This window comes from Podarcis raffonei, chromosome 18 (genome assembly GCF_027172205.1).
Source record: "Podarcis raffonei isolate rPodRaf1 chromosome 18, rPodRaf1.pri, whole genome shotgun sequence".
Taxonomy (NCBI): domain Eukaryota; kingdom Metazoa; phylum Chordata; class Lepidosauria; order Squamata; family Lacertidae; genus Podarcis; species Podarcis raffonei.
This window is the reverse complement of record NC_070619.1, coordinates 8,955,838-8,969,864: the sequence shown is the minus strand read 5'-3', so window position 1 is coordinate 8,969,864 and position 14,027 is coordinate 8,955,838. Positions and strand designations below refer to the sequence as shown.

Below are 14,027 nucleotides of genomic sequence, written 5' to 3'. Positions count from 1 at the left end.
GATAGATGAAGGAGGGGAGTAATTCCTCTTCAGAACTAGCATGAAAGTTGGCACACTATTGTGAAAATCATGGGCCCTAGGCAAGACTGCTGAGAATACAAAATGTGGTATACTGCACCCACAATGTACTGTGGAAGTCACAGGGCACAGGTTAGGGCCTTGGTAGATTCTTTGATAACCTCAACCCTGGGCTCTATCATCAGAAGATAAACTAAAAAGTACAGGGTTAAGTACGGAGATTTCCACAGGGCACCTAAACATGCAGATCACAAGTTTGTGAGCCTTTACTATGAACAGTAGTCAAAACTTGCCCAAGTTTTGCATTTAGCCAAGAAAGCTAGCATGTTCCACACTCATGGTGCTTATTTGTCTTTGCAGATTTTATTTTTGGACTGATTTTCACGGAGCAAGGAAACTTACAGCAAAAGGGTTTACAGAGAAGCCCTTAGCTTAGACATCTTCACTCCAGTCCTATGCTCAACTAAACTCAGAATCACGCAAAGCACCCATGTAAGCAATGGCTCCCCAATTTTCTTCCATTTTGGGGGCAGTGGGATGAGCAGTTTAGGTGGGGATGCTCAGGCAGGTGTATTTTCTTAATAATAGTAATAATATTATTAATAGGCAGTTTGCTTAAGCCCTCACTTGCGAAAGACTTCCCACTTGCTTTCCAGTTCTGGCTACTGGTCTTCATTCCCTTCTGCAGAGAAGAGGGAAACAGGGGGACAAGTCATTAAGAAGGAAGCTAATGGCGGGGGACATTTGAGGCACCGTGCACGTCAACTGCCACACAGTTTAGCAATTGTCGCAGGAGTGTTTGCCCTTGCAGCAAACCCAGATGGTTCCTTCCAGGCATGCCAAGGGACAAAGACAAGCCCTGCTACGCAATTATCAGAAAGCGGAGCACCCCTCCGACAGGGAGCACGTCCTCACATGCCCCACGCTGAGGTGAACAAGCATGCCTTTGCCTCCTCCGCCAACGGTCAGTTGACCCAAATTGGGTAACTCTTGGCACGCAGACTGGCCATAGTGACTGGGTGCCATTGTGTGGGGTTCCGATTCCCGGTGCAGCAAGCCAGCTCCCTCTGCGCTACTAGCCAACCTGCTGTGCTGCGTCAGACCTGTGTGCTTGCTCACTCGGCTGCGCAATCGGATACAATATGCCCTCGCAAAATCTTAGCGTAAGCCAAAAATTAAAAACTGAGCAAAAAATAAAAGTTCAAGGAATCTTTTCTTTAACCAAGGCTGGATAAACCTTGCCCAAAACAAATAGCATTAAGAGCCAGAACAATGCCGAGGCTACCCAGGGGAAGACAGAGTGAACAGAACATTGAAGCATCAAGAGGGGCTAGATTTAGAATGCATTTAGGGACCATAGCTGTCAACTTACAGATTTGAAAATAAGGGACCAGCAGCCTCGAAAACAAGGGACTGGCAGCCAAAGTAAGGGATCAACAATTACTTTGATAAAATACATATTTTGTTGCGTGCAAATGGCTTTAGATACCTATTAGGTCCTATAAATTACCATATAGCATACATTCAACACAAAAAAGCAACAATTTGTTGTTGACAAAGCACAGCTGGACATAGATAGGGCCCCATCACCTTCAGTAGCTTATTTAAGGGACATCATCAATAAGGGACAGCAGCGGGACATGGCCCTGGGATAAGGGACTGTCCCGCCAAATAAGGGGCGCTTGACAGCTATGGTAGGGACATGCGAAGCTGCCTTATACAGTGTCAGACCTTTGGCGTACCCAGTTCAACATTGTATCAAATCAGCAGAACTGACGCTGCAGGGGTTCAGGCGGGGACAATACTTCCTGAAGATGCTATCAGGGATTGAACCTGGGACCTTCTGCCTAAGAATGTAAAAAGAGCCAATGCCTATCTAGTTCAGCATCCTGCTCTCACGGTGGCCTACCAGATGCCTGTGGGAACACCACAAGCAGGATCCGACCATAAAAGCACTCTCCCCTCCTGCAGTTTCCAGCAACTCTAGTATAAACTCTAGTTACTTGTCAAGACAATATGCCTTTTAATTGTTTTAGCAACCAGACAGAGTAGGCAAGCCTGTTCAGGGAAACTGTTGCAAAATGGGAAACCTTATTCATGCCTAGGGTTTTAAAGGTCTGCTTTCTTCAGAAACAAGACACTGTCAGGGCCAGAAGCCCTGCTTGCGCATCCATAGAATGCCTCTTTAGAGAAGGTAGGGAAACCTCAAGACAGGGGTCAAATGTGGGACTCCAGGCTCCTCTGGCCCTGGGAACTTTTCCTAGGTCTCACTGGTCCTCCTTGACACTGTTTTTGCTTAGCTCGGATATGTCTTTGAACTTGCGTGTCTGTATGGAGGACAGAGTGTGTGTGTGTATTGAAAACAGCCTACTGTACCAAAGGTTTAAATCTGCACACCTCTGGCTTAATGTACCATGGGCATGCCCTATGTGACCTCAACCAAAGGACCTAAGGTTAAACTCTTCCCAGTACATCATATGCAAGAAAACTGAGTCATCACATCCAAGAAAACTTTAACTGGCTTTAGTCACGGGAACAACTGGTGGTTTGCATCACATCCTGTACAGTCAGGTCTGGCTATGTTGCCTGGTTTGCTACCCGGAAAAACCCATGTGAGGGGCGAGGAACCTGTGGCCCTTGAGACATCACTCGACTCCAAGCCCCATCACCCCCAGCCACAATGAGAGTTCAGCAAGATCCGGTTGGTCACTGGCTCCCCACCCCATGTCCTGCCCTGCAAGCTTCCCAGAGATGTAGGCAGAGAAGCTCCTTTAGCCAACATGGGGAAGTCCAGGTCTGAGGAGAAATTGGTTCTCCAGGCCTCTCCTTGTGTATTTTTTGAGTCTGTCTGCAACCTATGGAATGCTTCTTACCTGCCTGGATGGAGGATAGAGATGTATGTCTATCCCTGTATCTCTCTGGCTTTCCCCCAATCCAGCTTGGATAGGGAGACAAATGTGGCCACCAGGCTGGAAAAGCCCCCCCCCCTACAGAGAGCTTACAAAACACAGCGGTAAAAAATTATTGGGAAATTATACACACACAAGAATCCACGCATTTTAAAAAAATGTCCCTAAATCTGGCCTCCAAACTGGAACAAGCAAATGAAGAGCTGCAGGCAACCCTGCAGGGCTGAACTCAGTTCATTGGGCTCTGAGTCTTGTTCACCCATCAAAACACTTTTTAAAAAAAGGAAAGGAAAAAAGGCACCAACTGCTGGCTGAGGCACTCGGAAGGAGTTTCTGCCAACAGCCAAGGAACTGCCATGCTCTGGGGCAGAGGAGGAGAGAGATGGTCATGACAGGATTTTTTTCTGTTCCTTGCATAATCCGATAACTCAGGAAGTTGTGTGGTGGTAAATTCAGGGCAGGAACAATAAGAACCTACTTTACACAATACACAATTTATGGCTTTTACTGGTTTTGGCTCTGTTCTTTTCAGAGAAGCAACTGAAAAGCGTATATATATATTTTTAAATAAAGTGGGGTAGAAATTAAGGAATGACTTAGGACAGCACATACTTCCTTCAGTCAAAGGTATATATTCAAGAATGTTTATGGGAGGAGTACTTTGTGAAGTACAGTGGGCTGTATCCAACATTAGTTATGCTCTGAGTAGACCCACTGAAATTTAGAGGACAAAGCTTGAATTCGATATACGCTAGCCATGCCATGCACTTTATTTTTAATGAGTCTACTCTGAACAGAATTTTGCTAGATCCACCCCATTACAAACAATTCCAGCTAGGTTTTAAGCCTTAACTGGTGTTCAGCTTTCAAAACCGAAGAGACTTTGGTCACAGTAAAATCAAAGCACTACGTCACTCCAGGTTTACAAAGCTTATTTAAATTTATGGAGTTGGCTTTATTATTATAAACCACACCGGGAACAGCTCTGTGGCTGAAGGGCAGCGGAGAAATGTGTTTGATAAATAAAAGCAGTTAAAAGGTTAGAAGGGCCAGCCCTCTTGCAAAGGTCGGGCTGGCTAGACAACCCAGCTGGTGTCTACTCCCAGTAAACCCCAGAATTCACATGGGAGGTGGGTTTTAAAATAGCGCACGCTGCTCTGGGCTACAAAACATATTAAAAACAAGGTACGGCAACATGGATCGCTAGCCAACAAGGAAAGGTGCAGATAGATTAGGCATGTGGGCTGGCTAGCTGATGATGGACAGACCAGCACAGCCCAATAAGGACTAGCGCGCTTTGCCTTATGCAATTGGGACAAGTCACTTTTCCAGTGAGAAGGAGGGAAAGAGGGAGAATGACGGCCAGTCTCAACCACAATGAGTCTCACCCTGGGACCTTCTGCATGCAAACCAGATGTTCTACTGCTGATCTGCCACACTTTGAGCTATGACCCTTCTTAACCTTAGTGGGAGCATTCACAGGTACCCTATCCTACGGGAGCTGAACCAAACCATTTTCCTCACCAATAAAAAATGTGGCATCTTGTTCCTAGCTCCTACACAGGATTTACTGCTTGTCGGAGCAAGCTTGTTTGACTGTGGAGGTGCACAGCTCGCAGGCCAACATTAACTGGAAAAGGGAAAACTTGCCAGGCTCTCAGGGAAGTAAGTCCTCAATGAGGATGGAGGAAACAGGCTGGATCAAGAGAGGGGCAGAACGATGTCCCAAGAGAGAGGAGGATACTAGCCTCCTGTCCCGCTCAGCTGTTTATGCCTAGCTCTTATATACCCTGCCCCAAGGAAAAACACATGATCTGCTCATTCGCTTCAAAGTAAAGTCACCTTCAACTAAAAACAGACACTCCCCACTCCGAGCTGAGGGGAGGAGCTGGAGAACCGCAGGGGATCTCTGGCACAAATGTAGCCATCCAGCCACTGGCTATGGCCAAGCGCCAGGTCCTTTCACAGATATAAAGCATGGGTTTTGACCCCTTTTCTCGGACCACTTTCCCCCCATTACAGCTAATAGGCTTCTTTGGACAAAGCAGAGCACATCCTAAGCCTCCATGCAATTTTCTGTGTGCCTGGGACTGGATGCTCATCTCATCTTTTAGGCTAGGGGTTGGGGAACTGTTTCCAGCATTAGGGGCCGCATTCTCTTCTGTGCAATCTTCAAGGGCCACATGCCAGTAGTGGGCAGTGCAAAAAGTGTGGAGCAGTGAGTGGCAATTTTCTCATCTGAACCATAGGCTGGTTTCTACACCCACACAATTCTGGAGATCAAGAGCCAATATCAGAGTTCAAGGGCATATTCCAGTCAGGCAAATGCAGTTAAGGAGTGTGGGAAACAGGGCTGATGAAGTTTGCAACCTCGGGAGAGTTCTGAGGGCCAGACAGGATTGCTTGGAGGGCTGCATTTGGCCCCCAGGCTCCCCATCTCTAATTTTAGGCTATGAGGCATCCTGACTAAACTTCACTCTTTGGCACTTTAGAACCGAAACAACATCAAAAACTGATTAAGTTGAAGAAACCCGGCAGGTGACTTTTTAACCTCATTTCTAAATACGCCCAACCTCATACAAAGAGATAGTTTGGGGAAGAATTCATTTTTTTCAACAGGGCGGAGGCTTCATGTTGCAACTAACCCAAGGCTGCAAATCTAAAACGGCAGCTCTCCAACAAACGTAAGCAGCAATTTTTTAAAAAAAGCTGTTGTTTTGCCACTCAAAACCTGCCCTCTGAACCAGCTGTCTGCCCTACAAGGAGACCATGCTAAGACAGCATGAAGATTCAGGGGCAAAAGGTACAGATCTGTCCAGATATGGGGATAACTGTGAAACAAGTGAAAAACTTGCGCTTTCTCCAAGCAGTGCAAGATGGCATTTGGAAGTACAGACTCTCTGAAAGGGACCTGAGAGATGGTGAGTAGACAAATCCAAGGCATAGTATCCCATAGCTGCACTTCGAAAGTGCCTAGATAGCAAGCAGTAGGACAGCTGGACCAGCTCAGATAAGCTCTTACCCAGATAAAACCCACACAAACCTACCCCAAGAGATGCATTTAAGAAACAACTAACCATAAACATCAACTCCCCCCTCCCTCCGACGTGCCCACACAATTGAACTCTGGATGTCACTCCCACAAGTAGTGACGGTTACCAACTTGAAAAAGAGGATTACACAGATTCATGCAGTATAAGGCTATTAACAGCTACTGGCCACAATGGCTACATTCTCCCCTCCACTGTCCGAGGAAAGCCAGTTGCAGGAAATTGCAAGTGGGAAAAGCACCACTGCACTCAGGTCCGGTTTGCAGGCTTGCCAAGGTTGGCCACTGTGGGGGCAGGATTCTGGAATGGGTGTGCTTTGGCCTGATCCAGCAACCAGGCTCTTCTGATGTTCTTAGATGTATTTGGCTGATACCTCTGCAAAGCAAATCTAGACAGGAGAAGAGAGGGCACTCCCTTGTTTCCCAGGCTGCTTTCACCTCCCACGGAGAATTCCTTGAGCTTCAAAGGGTGTTTCGAAGTTAAGATAGGACACAACAGGCTGTCAAACGGATCTAGTAACAAAAACTCTCTTGTGTGCTTTGCAGCAGGATAAGGAACCCCTACAGCACTCCAGAAGTTGTTGTGACTCCCAGCTCCCATTATTCCTGACTGGTTAGGGTGACAGGAGTGGGCTCTCACCAACTTGGACAGCTTTCAAAAAGGATTAGACAAATCCACGAAGGAGAAGGCTATCTGTCATGTTCTTCCACTGTCAATGGCAGTAAGTGCCTCCAAAAGCCAGTTACTGGGGATCACAGGCTAGCCACCCCTGGGTGAGGATCTGCTTCCAGATGCATTCGATGGTACTGGGGTGGATGAAACAATATAGCCCAACAGTTGCGGCATCTCTGAAGCCTTTACAACTGCTTGTAAGCAAGCAAAGTGTACCCGGAATTACACAGATGAAGAGAGCCGCTAAAGGGTTTGGTGTTTCACAAGACGGTTGCTCTCAGCCTCCCATTTTGTAGCTCGAGCCCGCTAGAGGTTTTTTCCCCCCACTAAAAGCCGGAAGGGTAACTATAAAGCTGCACCACATGATCGCTCTCAGAGCAGCTAAGCTAATGATCTGCTCAAAGATTGGTCTGATCAAACAATAATCTGCGGGCTTTTACACAAAGGTCAGCATCTGCAGCAAGAGTTATCCCACTAAATGATTATAGTCTCAATGTTTTTCAGCCGCCTTCATCAAACTGGTGCCCCCAAGATGTCTTAGCCTGCAACGTTGGCTGAGGCTGATTTGTAAGGCACCAGGGGTTGGTGAAGGCTCCTGTAGAATAAGATAGCAGTGCAATTCAAGGAACCCGTTTGTCTGGGCCTTGGATGTGGGTAGACAAAATCATGCCTGGCTGAGGAGGGAAATCCAGCGTCAACTGCTCATTCGCAAAATGGAAAGAACAATTGTTGTTGTATGAATTGTGTCCAAGTGCTCTGTAACCAAGCAGGTTTCCACTGCTCTGAAAAATAAGCAAGGAATCCAGTCACCCATGCCCTAAGTTTGCAAGGTCTTCTGCAACCTCACCCCACTAAGACCATACATTTGAGCCTATTTCATGCTGTGGGTTGTGTGAGTGCCCACCTTTCCCATAGAAACCACATAAGATTCCTCTGGGGAGCCTGCTCTCAGGGCAAAAAAGGAAGACTGCCTCCAAATCCAGAGGACTGCTATAGCCACAGTGGCAAAGAGCCACTCATACAACCATGAATATGTCAAACACTTTTCAGAAGCTACTGAAACCAGAGGTCACCGTCCACCCCATCACCCCTAATGTACAGTGTTCTAAGCCCTTCCAAGCCTATGGAACAGGGCAGCAAAGATATTTAAATCCACACAAATGGCCGATCTGTTTACCACCCTGTTGTTGAAAGATGACTAGGTGAACTCCAGAGCCCAGAATGTCTTCACGGGCTTAGAAATGCCAGCCAGACTCCCAGGGATATTCTGGGAAACTACTTGCAACAAAAGCAGCATTACTAAGGGGGCCGGGAGAAGGAGACGTAACAAGGCCGGCTTGCTATCGTGAGGCAGGTTCTAAGCCTCTCACGGGAAAGGTCTTTAAGCGGAGAGCTAATTAAATACCAGGCTACATTTGCAAACACTTAATCTTGAGGAGCTTCATTGGGTATTAATGCTAAGCTTTAATAGGCCCTAATAAAAATTAACAAGCAACGGAATTAAGACCATACAAACAAAACCCTGTGGGGTGGTGGTCTGAATGCCAGCTGATGAACCCAAATCCGTTTTTAAAAAAATAAGTTTCAAGGATGGTAGAGCCTGAGGACAGGATGGAGACACAGATCTAGACCACCACCCTTTTCCCCACTCCTGCAGAGCCTTGAAGTACAATGCCTTCTGTCCCCACCTGCTGCTTTCAGGCCAAAAGAATCAACAACATTGCAGGAGGCTGCAGCGTATTTGTACTGCAGGACCCCCCGCCCCACACCGCCAACTGTTTCAAAGGAAGCTGAAAACAAATAAAGATGCCATGAAATACGAGAACATGTTTTGTTCAGGGTAAAAAACAAATGGCAGTTTCTAATTCAAAACCATGCCAGTTTAGATTTGATGTAGCAGCATTAGGTCAAAGTCAGGAGCAGGGAACGTCAGGCCAGGGGCTGATCATGGCCCTCCAGACCTGTCTTCCTGGCCCTTGGAACTCTCCTAGGTCACACACACCCCATGGCTCTGCTTTGCAGCTGTCTGGATCCTTGAACTCTCATGCCTTTCACCTGCCCAGATGGAAGATAGAGGCGTGTGTGTAGAAACTAACCTAACCGTAACCCACTTCTGCCTCTGGTCCTGCCTGTTGCTGTGTTAACCACAAAGGTTGTCCAGAAGGAAAAGTGGCCCTGGGCCACTTGAAGTGGTGGATGCATTTACAGTCCCAGAGAGAAAAACCAGATGCAAACATTCTTTCACTCGAACATGTGGCCCTCCAGATATTCTTGAACTATACTCCCATAATTCCTGGTCACTGGCCATGTAGTCCAATGACCGAACCAACCCTCCACTAGAAGATAAAACAATTTTACGTCTTGTTTTAAAGACTGAGGGTCAGTTTCCCCTTTACAACGGGTCAAGATGATGAAAACCCTCCTGTCTAGCACGTACGCTGTTAGCAATTTGTTTTATTTTACTATTTGGAAATAAGAAGAGGGGGAAATCCTGAACAAGCTGGGAGGAGGAAGAAAGAGGAACAGGCTCAACTGCGCGTTTGCATTAAAAATAGAAAACCTTAATTATAGAGCTTTAAAAGGGGTGTTTCCATCAATGAACAATCTCACAGCCCCAGAAAAGAAGGGCAGGGGTGAGAAAGCAGTTAATCTGCAAAGCAGCAAAGAGTTTCACTAAAGAAAATGATACTGTTCTCAAACCTTCCTCCAGATTTATATTTTGGGAGGGTGGGGATACAAAAAAATTGTCAATGAACAAAGGGCATGATCCTGGGAATGTTCCTTTTCTGAATCTCAGTAGGATTAAGACACCCACACGTAGCTATGCTTGGGCATAACTCGACCCAACCTTAGAACTGATAATGGTTTTTAAGTCAATGTACCGTATAGTCTCTTTACTACCCTGCCCCAGCTTTTTCATCCCCCTCACAGCTGAAGCCCACAATAAAATCCAATCTCAGTCTTCAGGGCAATGAGGAGCGGTATGCCAAGGATCCCATTTGGCACCTCCATCCTCCTTAATATGGGAACCATTTCCTCTCACCCCTCCTTGTGAAGAGAAACTCAGTCGTCCCACAACCCAGCAGGCATGTCCTGGCAATCCCCCACTGCAGACAGGACACAGAATCCACGCAAGCTATTGAAAGAAAATGGGCCCTCACAAATCAAGCGCCTTATTCCCAGTGATGTGGGAAGAAGTATTTCATTCTAGCCATAAAGAATTCTCCTTCCTAATGGATTCCAACTGCAAATACAAAGGTGTTTCTTTTTAAACATTGTTTACTGAATAAGAATCAAATGATTAGATTGCTCTCTAGGGCCGGGGCTGCCAATGTAGCACCTGTGGGACAGGCAGTCACAGGCTTCCCTACACCTTTTGCTTTAAAGATGTTTTAATGCTGTATTTTACAATGCTGCTCTCACCCTGGGACCTTCTGGTGAGCATTAAAACTAGTAATAATAATACAGCTAGCAGCCCCTGCTTTGGGGCACCAGAAAATTTCCCAGGAAGTTACTTGCTTCTACCTGTTCCCACGCTTACAAGCAGCGAAGTAGGATGGGCAGACCAAAAGGTCACCTTATGGGGCATCTTACTGCACTGCATGAAGACTGAGTTGGGGGAACATTTGGCAATTCCATACACACATACCCTGTATTCCTTCTTCCAACAGAGAAGCCCACTCCCATCTCTCTTCTGCAAGGGGAAGGGAAGCCCCAATTAAGAAATGAATTATATATTGTTCAGCCATTGCTCATTACAGGGATGATAATGGAAGCTCCTCCAAGGATGCCTGGTTCTCTTGGAGATGGACCTGTGTTTTTCCCCTCTCTGGGCATAGGCTCTCAGAGTTAGCCGTACTCAGGGCAGACCCACTGAAATTAATGGACCTACCTAACTTAGTGATACATAAGGAACAGGGAATAAGAGCAGAAGTCTGAGATGGCTTTTCCTGCTAACAATGGACTGATAGCTTTGGTTTTCTTTAAAAGGTTTATCCTCTCCAAAGGCACCTGTAACAAGGGTTTAGAGTTATACACATTTTCTTCTTAGTTTGGTTAAAGACAGGAGATCCAATTGCAAATGCTGAAGCCAGTTCACAGCTTTACCGTAACTGAGTTAGTGGAGAGAGAGCAAGAGAGAGATAAAAGAGGGGCATCTGAACATTAATGGCATAGTTTAAAAACAACACATTCCATCAGGCATACCTAGAATACAACTTTGTACCACACTTATAGGGAACCTCAGGTTCAGCTGCTGAATGTGGCTCCAGGTGTCTCTTATCTGCTCACTGGGATTCTCCACAGAACATGCCTCTAGGCCATCAACTGCCCTGCTCAATGCCTCCTTTTCATAGCATTTCATCCCTGTTGCTTTTAGTAATAAATTGCAATTTTTTATTACTGCAAAATCACTTGAGCCTGCAGCATGAAAGGGCAGCCTTCCCCAACCTTGCATCTCTCAACTCTCATGAGCCCTGACCACTGGGCATGCTGGCAGAAGATGACTGGGGGTGGGGGGAAGAGCAGAGCATTTGTAGCAATCACCTAAGATTCGGGTAGGCCCATCTAGACATGGGTTTCACCATTTCGGTGAGATCTAGGCCCAAGAAACACTGCCTGTGATGCAGCTGTTAAATTGCACTCTCAACAACTAGTGGCTTCCAGAAGGAGAGAGCAAGCAAAGTTGAGGTCCCACCCCAACAGGACCCAAGGGCACCCATATACTCTGTTTCAGGTAAGTGAACAGCTGCATTTGCTATCATGGAAAAAGTAGTGTGGGGCTCAGAAAACTACTACTACAGAGAAACATCAACTTTGCCACCTGTGTACCTCGTCCTCAGGTTGGCCTGCCCTCCTCTCACCAAACAAGCACTACACCCCTGTACAGTGGTGCCTTGCAAGACGAAATTAATTCGTTCCGCGAGTTTTTCGTCTTGCGATTTTTTTCGTCTTGTGAAGCACGGTGTCGGGAAAGTTTTGGAAAAGCTTCAAAAATCACCAAGGTCTTCAAAAACCTCAAAAAAGGCTACCACACCGCGTGCTGTGAGTTGCTCCTCGAAGTCAAGTCGCAACTGTATTAACGGTTTTAAGATAAAGGAAACAAACTTGCAAGACGTTTCCGTCTTGCGAAGCAAGCCCATAGGGAAAATCGTCTTGCGAAGCATCTCAAAAAACCAAAAACCCTTTCGTCTTGCGAGTTTTCTGTCTTGCGAGGCATTCATCTTGCGAGGTACCACTGTACACAAATACTGTACACCACCACCCTAATGAGTCTTTGCAATATAAAAGGCTACCCTCCACCTCATAGTAACATATAGTCAACTAGTTAAGAATATTGGGTTGTAGCCAATGAATCCATCCTGCCTGTGCAAAGACATAGTGTAACATAACACAGATGTAGATTGTAGACAGCTCAGGGCAGAGAGCTGAACTGCTTTCAGAGGTGAGGACTCTCTCATAGAATTCATACTCTTTGTTCTGACCGCTTTCTGCCTCTGGCCCTGCCTACCCCTGGCATGTGGCCCTTGGAAGACTGCCCAGAAAGGAATGCAGCCCTTGGGCTGAAACGGTTGCCCCAATTTACTTGAAACACAGGCAAAGTGCTTTTTTTCAGCTTCTGTAGATGTTTGCTGCTTTCCAGCATTAACATTTTATTTTTATTTCTCCCCGCTGCAAATTACTTCGTGGTTCGCAGCAGAAAGACACAAAAACGGGGATACAAAAATGCGTAACAAACCAGAAACAAACCAGTTTCCCCAGCCAATAATAATTAATAATAATAATAATAATAATAATAATAATAATAATAATAGGTGCCCCCCCAACCCACCCAGATAGAGACTGGGGGAGGGGGGGAAGAAAGAGGTCACGCACCTGACTCCCAAACTGAAAGGGGGGGCAGCCCGAGCTTTCCTCAAAAGCGTAATCCCCACCAGCTGAGTGGGAAAAGCACCAACGGGTCTACTCTGAGGAGGGCCGGATTCGGATTGCAGCTTCACACACACACACGTGTGTGTGTTTCCCACGTGACCCCAATCGGGTTTGCACCCCCTTCTCCCTCATAGAGGCCTAAGCGTTACTCGAGAGTAAGACCCCCTTGCCGTCGAGTGTGACTCTCCTCTGAGGAGGGCTAGATTCGGATTAGAGCTTCACACACACACACGTGTGTGTGTTTCCCACGTGACCCCAATCGGGTTTGCACCCCCTTCCCCCTCATAGAGGCCTAAGCCTTACCCGAGAATAAGGCCCCGTCGCCGTCGAGTGTGACTCTCCTCTGAGGAGGGCTAGATTCGGATTAGAGCTTCACACACACACGTGTGTGTGTGTTTCCCACGTGACCCCAAGCGGGTTTGCACCCCCCTCCCCCTCAGACAGGCCTAAGCGTTACTCGAGAGTCAGACGCCGTTGCCGTCGAGAGGGACGGCACCCGCCGCCAGCGGGTCTACTCTGAGGAGGGCTGGAATACCGCTTCACACACACACACACGTGTATGTGTTTCTCACGTGACCCAATCGGGTTTGCACCCCCTCCCCCTCATAGAGGCCTAAGCGTTACTCGAGAGTAAGGCCCCGTTGACTCTCCCCTGAGGAGAGACCCTTCCCCCGCTCCCCTCAGACGACGCTCGACGCCTTTTCCCCTCACAAACGCCCCCAGCCCCGCTTCCTCACCTGCCCCGAAGGCGCCCCCGACGGCACACAGCAGCGCGCCCGACACCAGCACCGCAGCAACCCAGACGCCCATGGCCGCTTCTCCTCTCTTGGCGGCGCCGCTGCTTCCCGCCCCGCTTTATGCCCTCGGTCTCCTCCTCAGCTCGCCTGAGGGGAGCGAGAGCCCTCGAAGGCCGGCGGGAGTGGGCGGGAGAGAGCGGCGGCCGCAGCCAACCACAGCAAGCGCGCGGGGTCTGCGAGGCCGCCGATTGGGCGGAGGGAAGCAGGGAGGCCCAATGAGAGCCGGAGGGGTGGAGCCGAGAGCGGCGGTTGGAAGGCTCGAGGGGGGGGAGGTCGTCGTCGGTTGGCGTTGAAGGACGTGCGCGGCCAGCCAATGAGTGGGAAAGCGGGGCTCGGGGGAGAGGAATCGTTCGCCAAGAGGGACGGCGAGGGGGCGGGGCGGTTCGATGGACTGGTGCGGCAGCCAATAGGAATAGCCTTGAGGTGAAAGGGGCCGGGCGACGCCTCTCGCCTGAGGAGCGCCGGGGTTGTCACGTACGCAGAGCAAAGGGGAGCAGCAGCTTCGACCAATCGGGGCCCCACTCTTACGGGGCGCCGTCCAATGAGAACGCGAAGTCTCCAAACGGACGCGTGTCCCGACCAATCACAGTCCAAGTTGGCCCGTTGTCTCCGCTCCAGCGCCCGTACGTCTGACGTCACAGTCAACATCA

The 14,027-nt window shown here is 48.1% G+C and overlaps 1 protein-coding gene across 1 annotated transcript in view; it reads right to left on the bottom strand.

The window, feature by feature from the left end:
• The window catches only part of BSG (basigin (Ok blood group)), a 40,563-nt gene extending 27,108 nt beyond the window's left edge, over positions 1-13,455 (bottom strand). Inside the window, exon 1 of the mRNA XM_053372787.1 lies at positions 13,318-13,455. Within this exon, the coding sequence (XP_053228762.1) occupies positions 13,318-13,390 (73 nt within the window). The 5' untranslated portion in view covers positions 13,391-13,455. The remainder of the gene's footprint in view (positions 1-13,317) is intronic.
• Between the last annotated feature and the right edge of the window lie 572 nt (positions 13,456-14,027).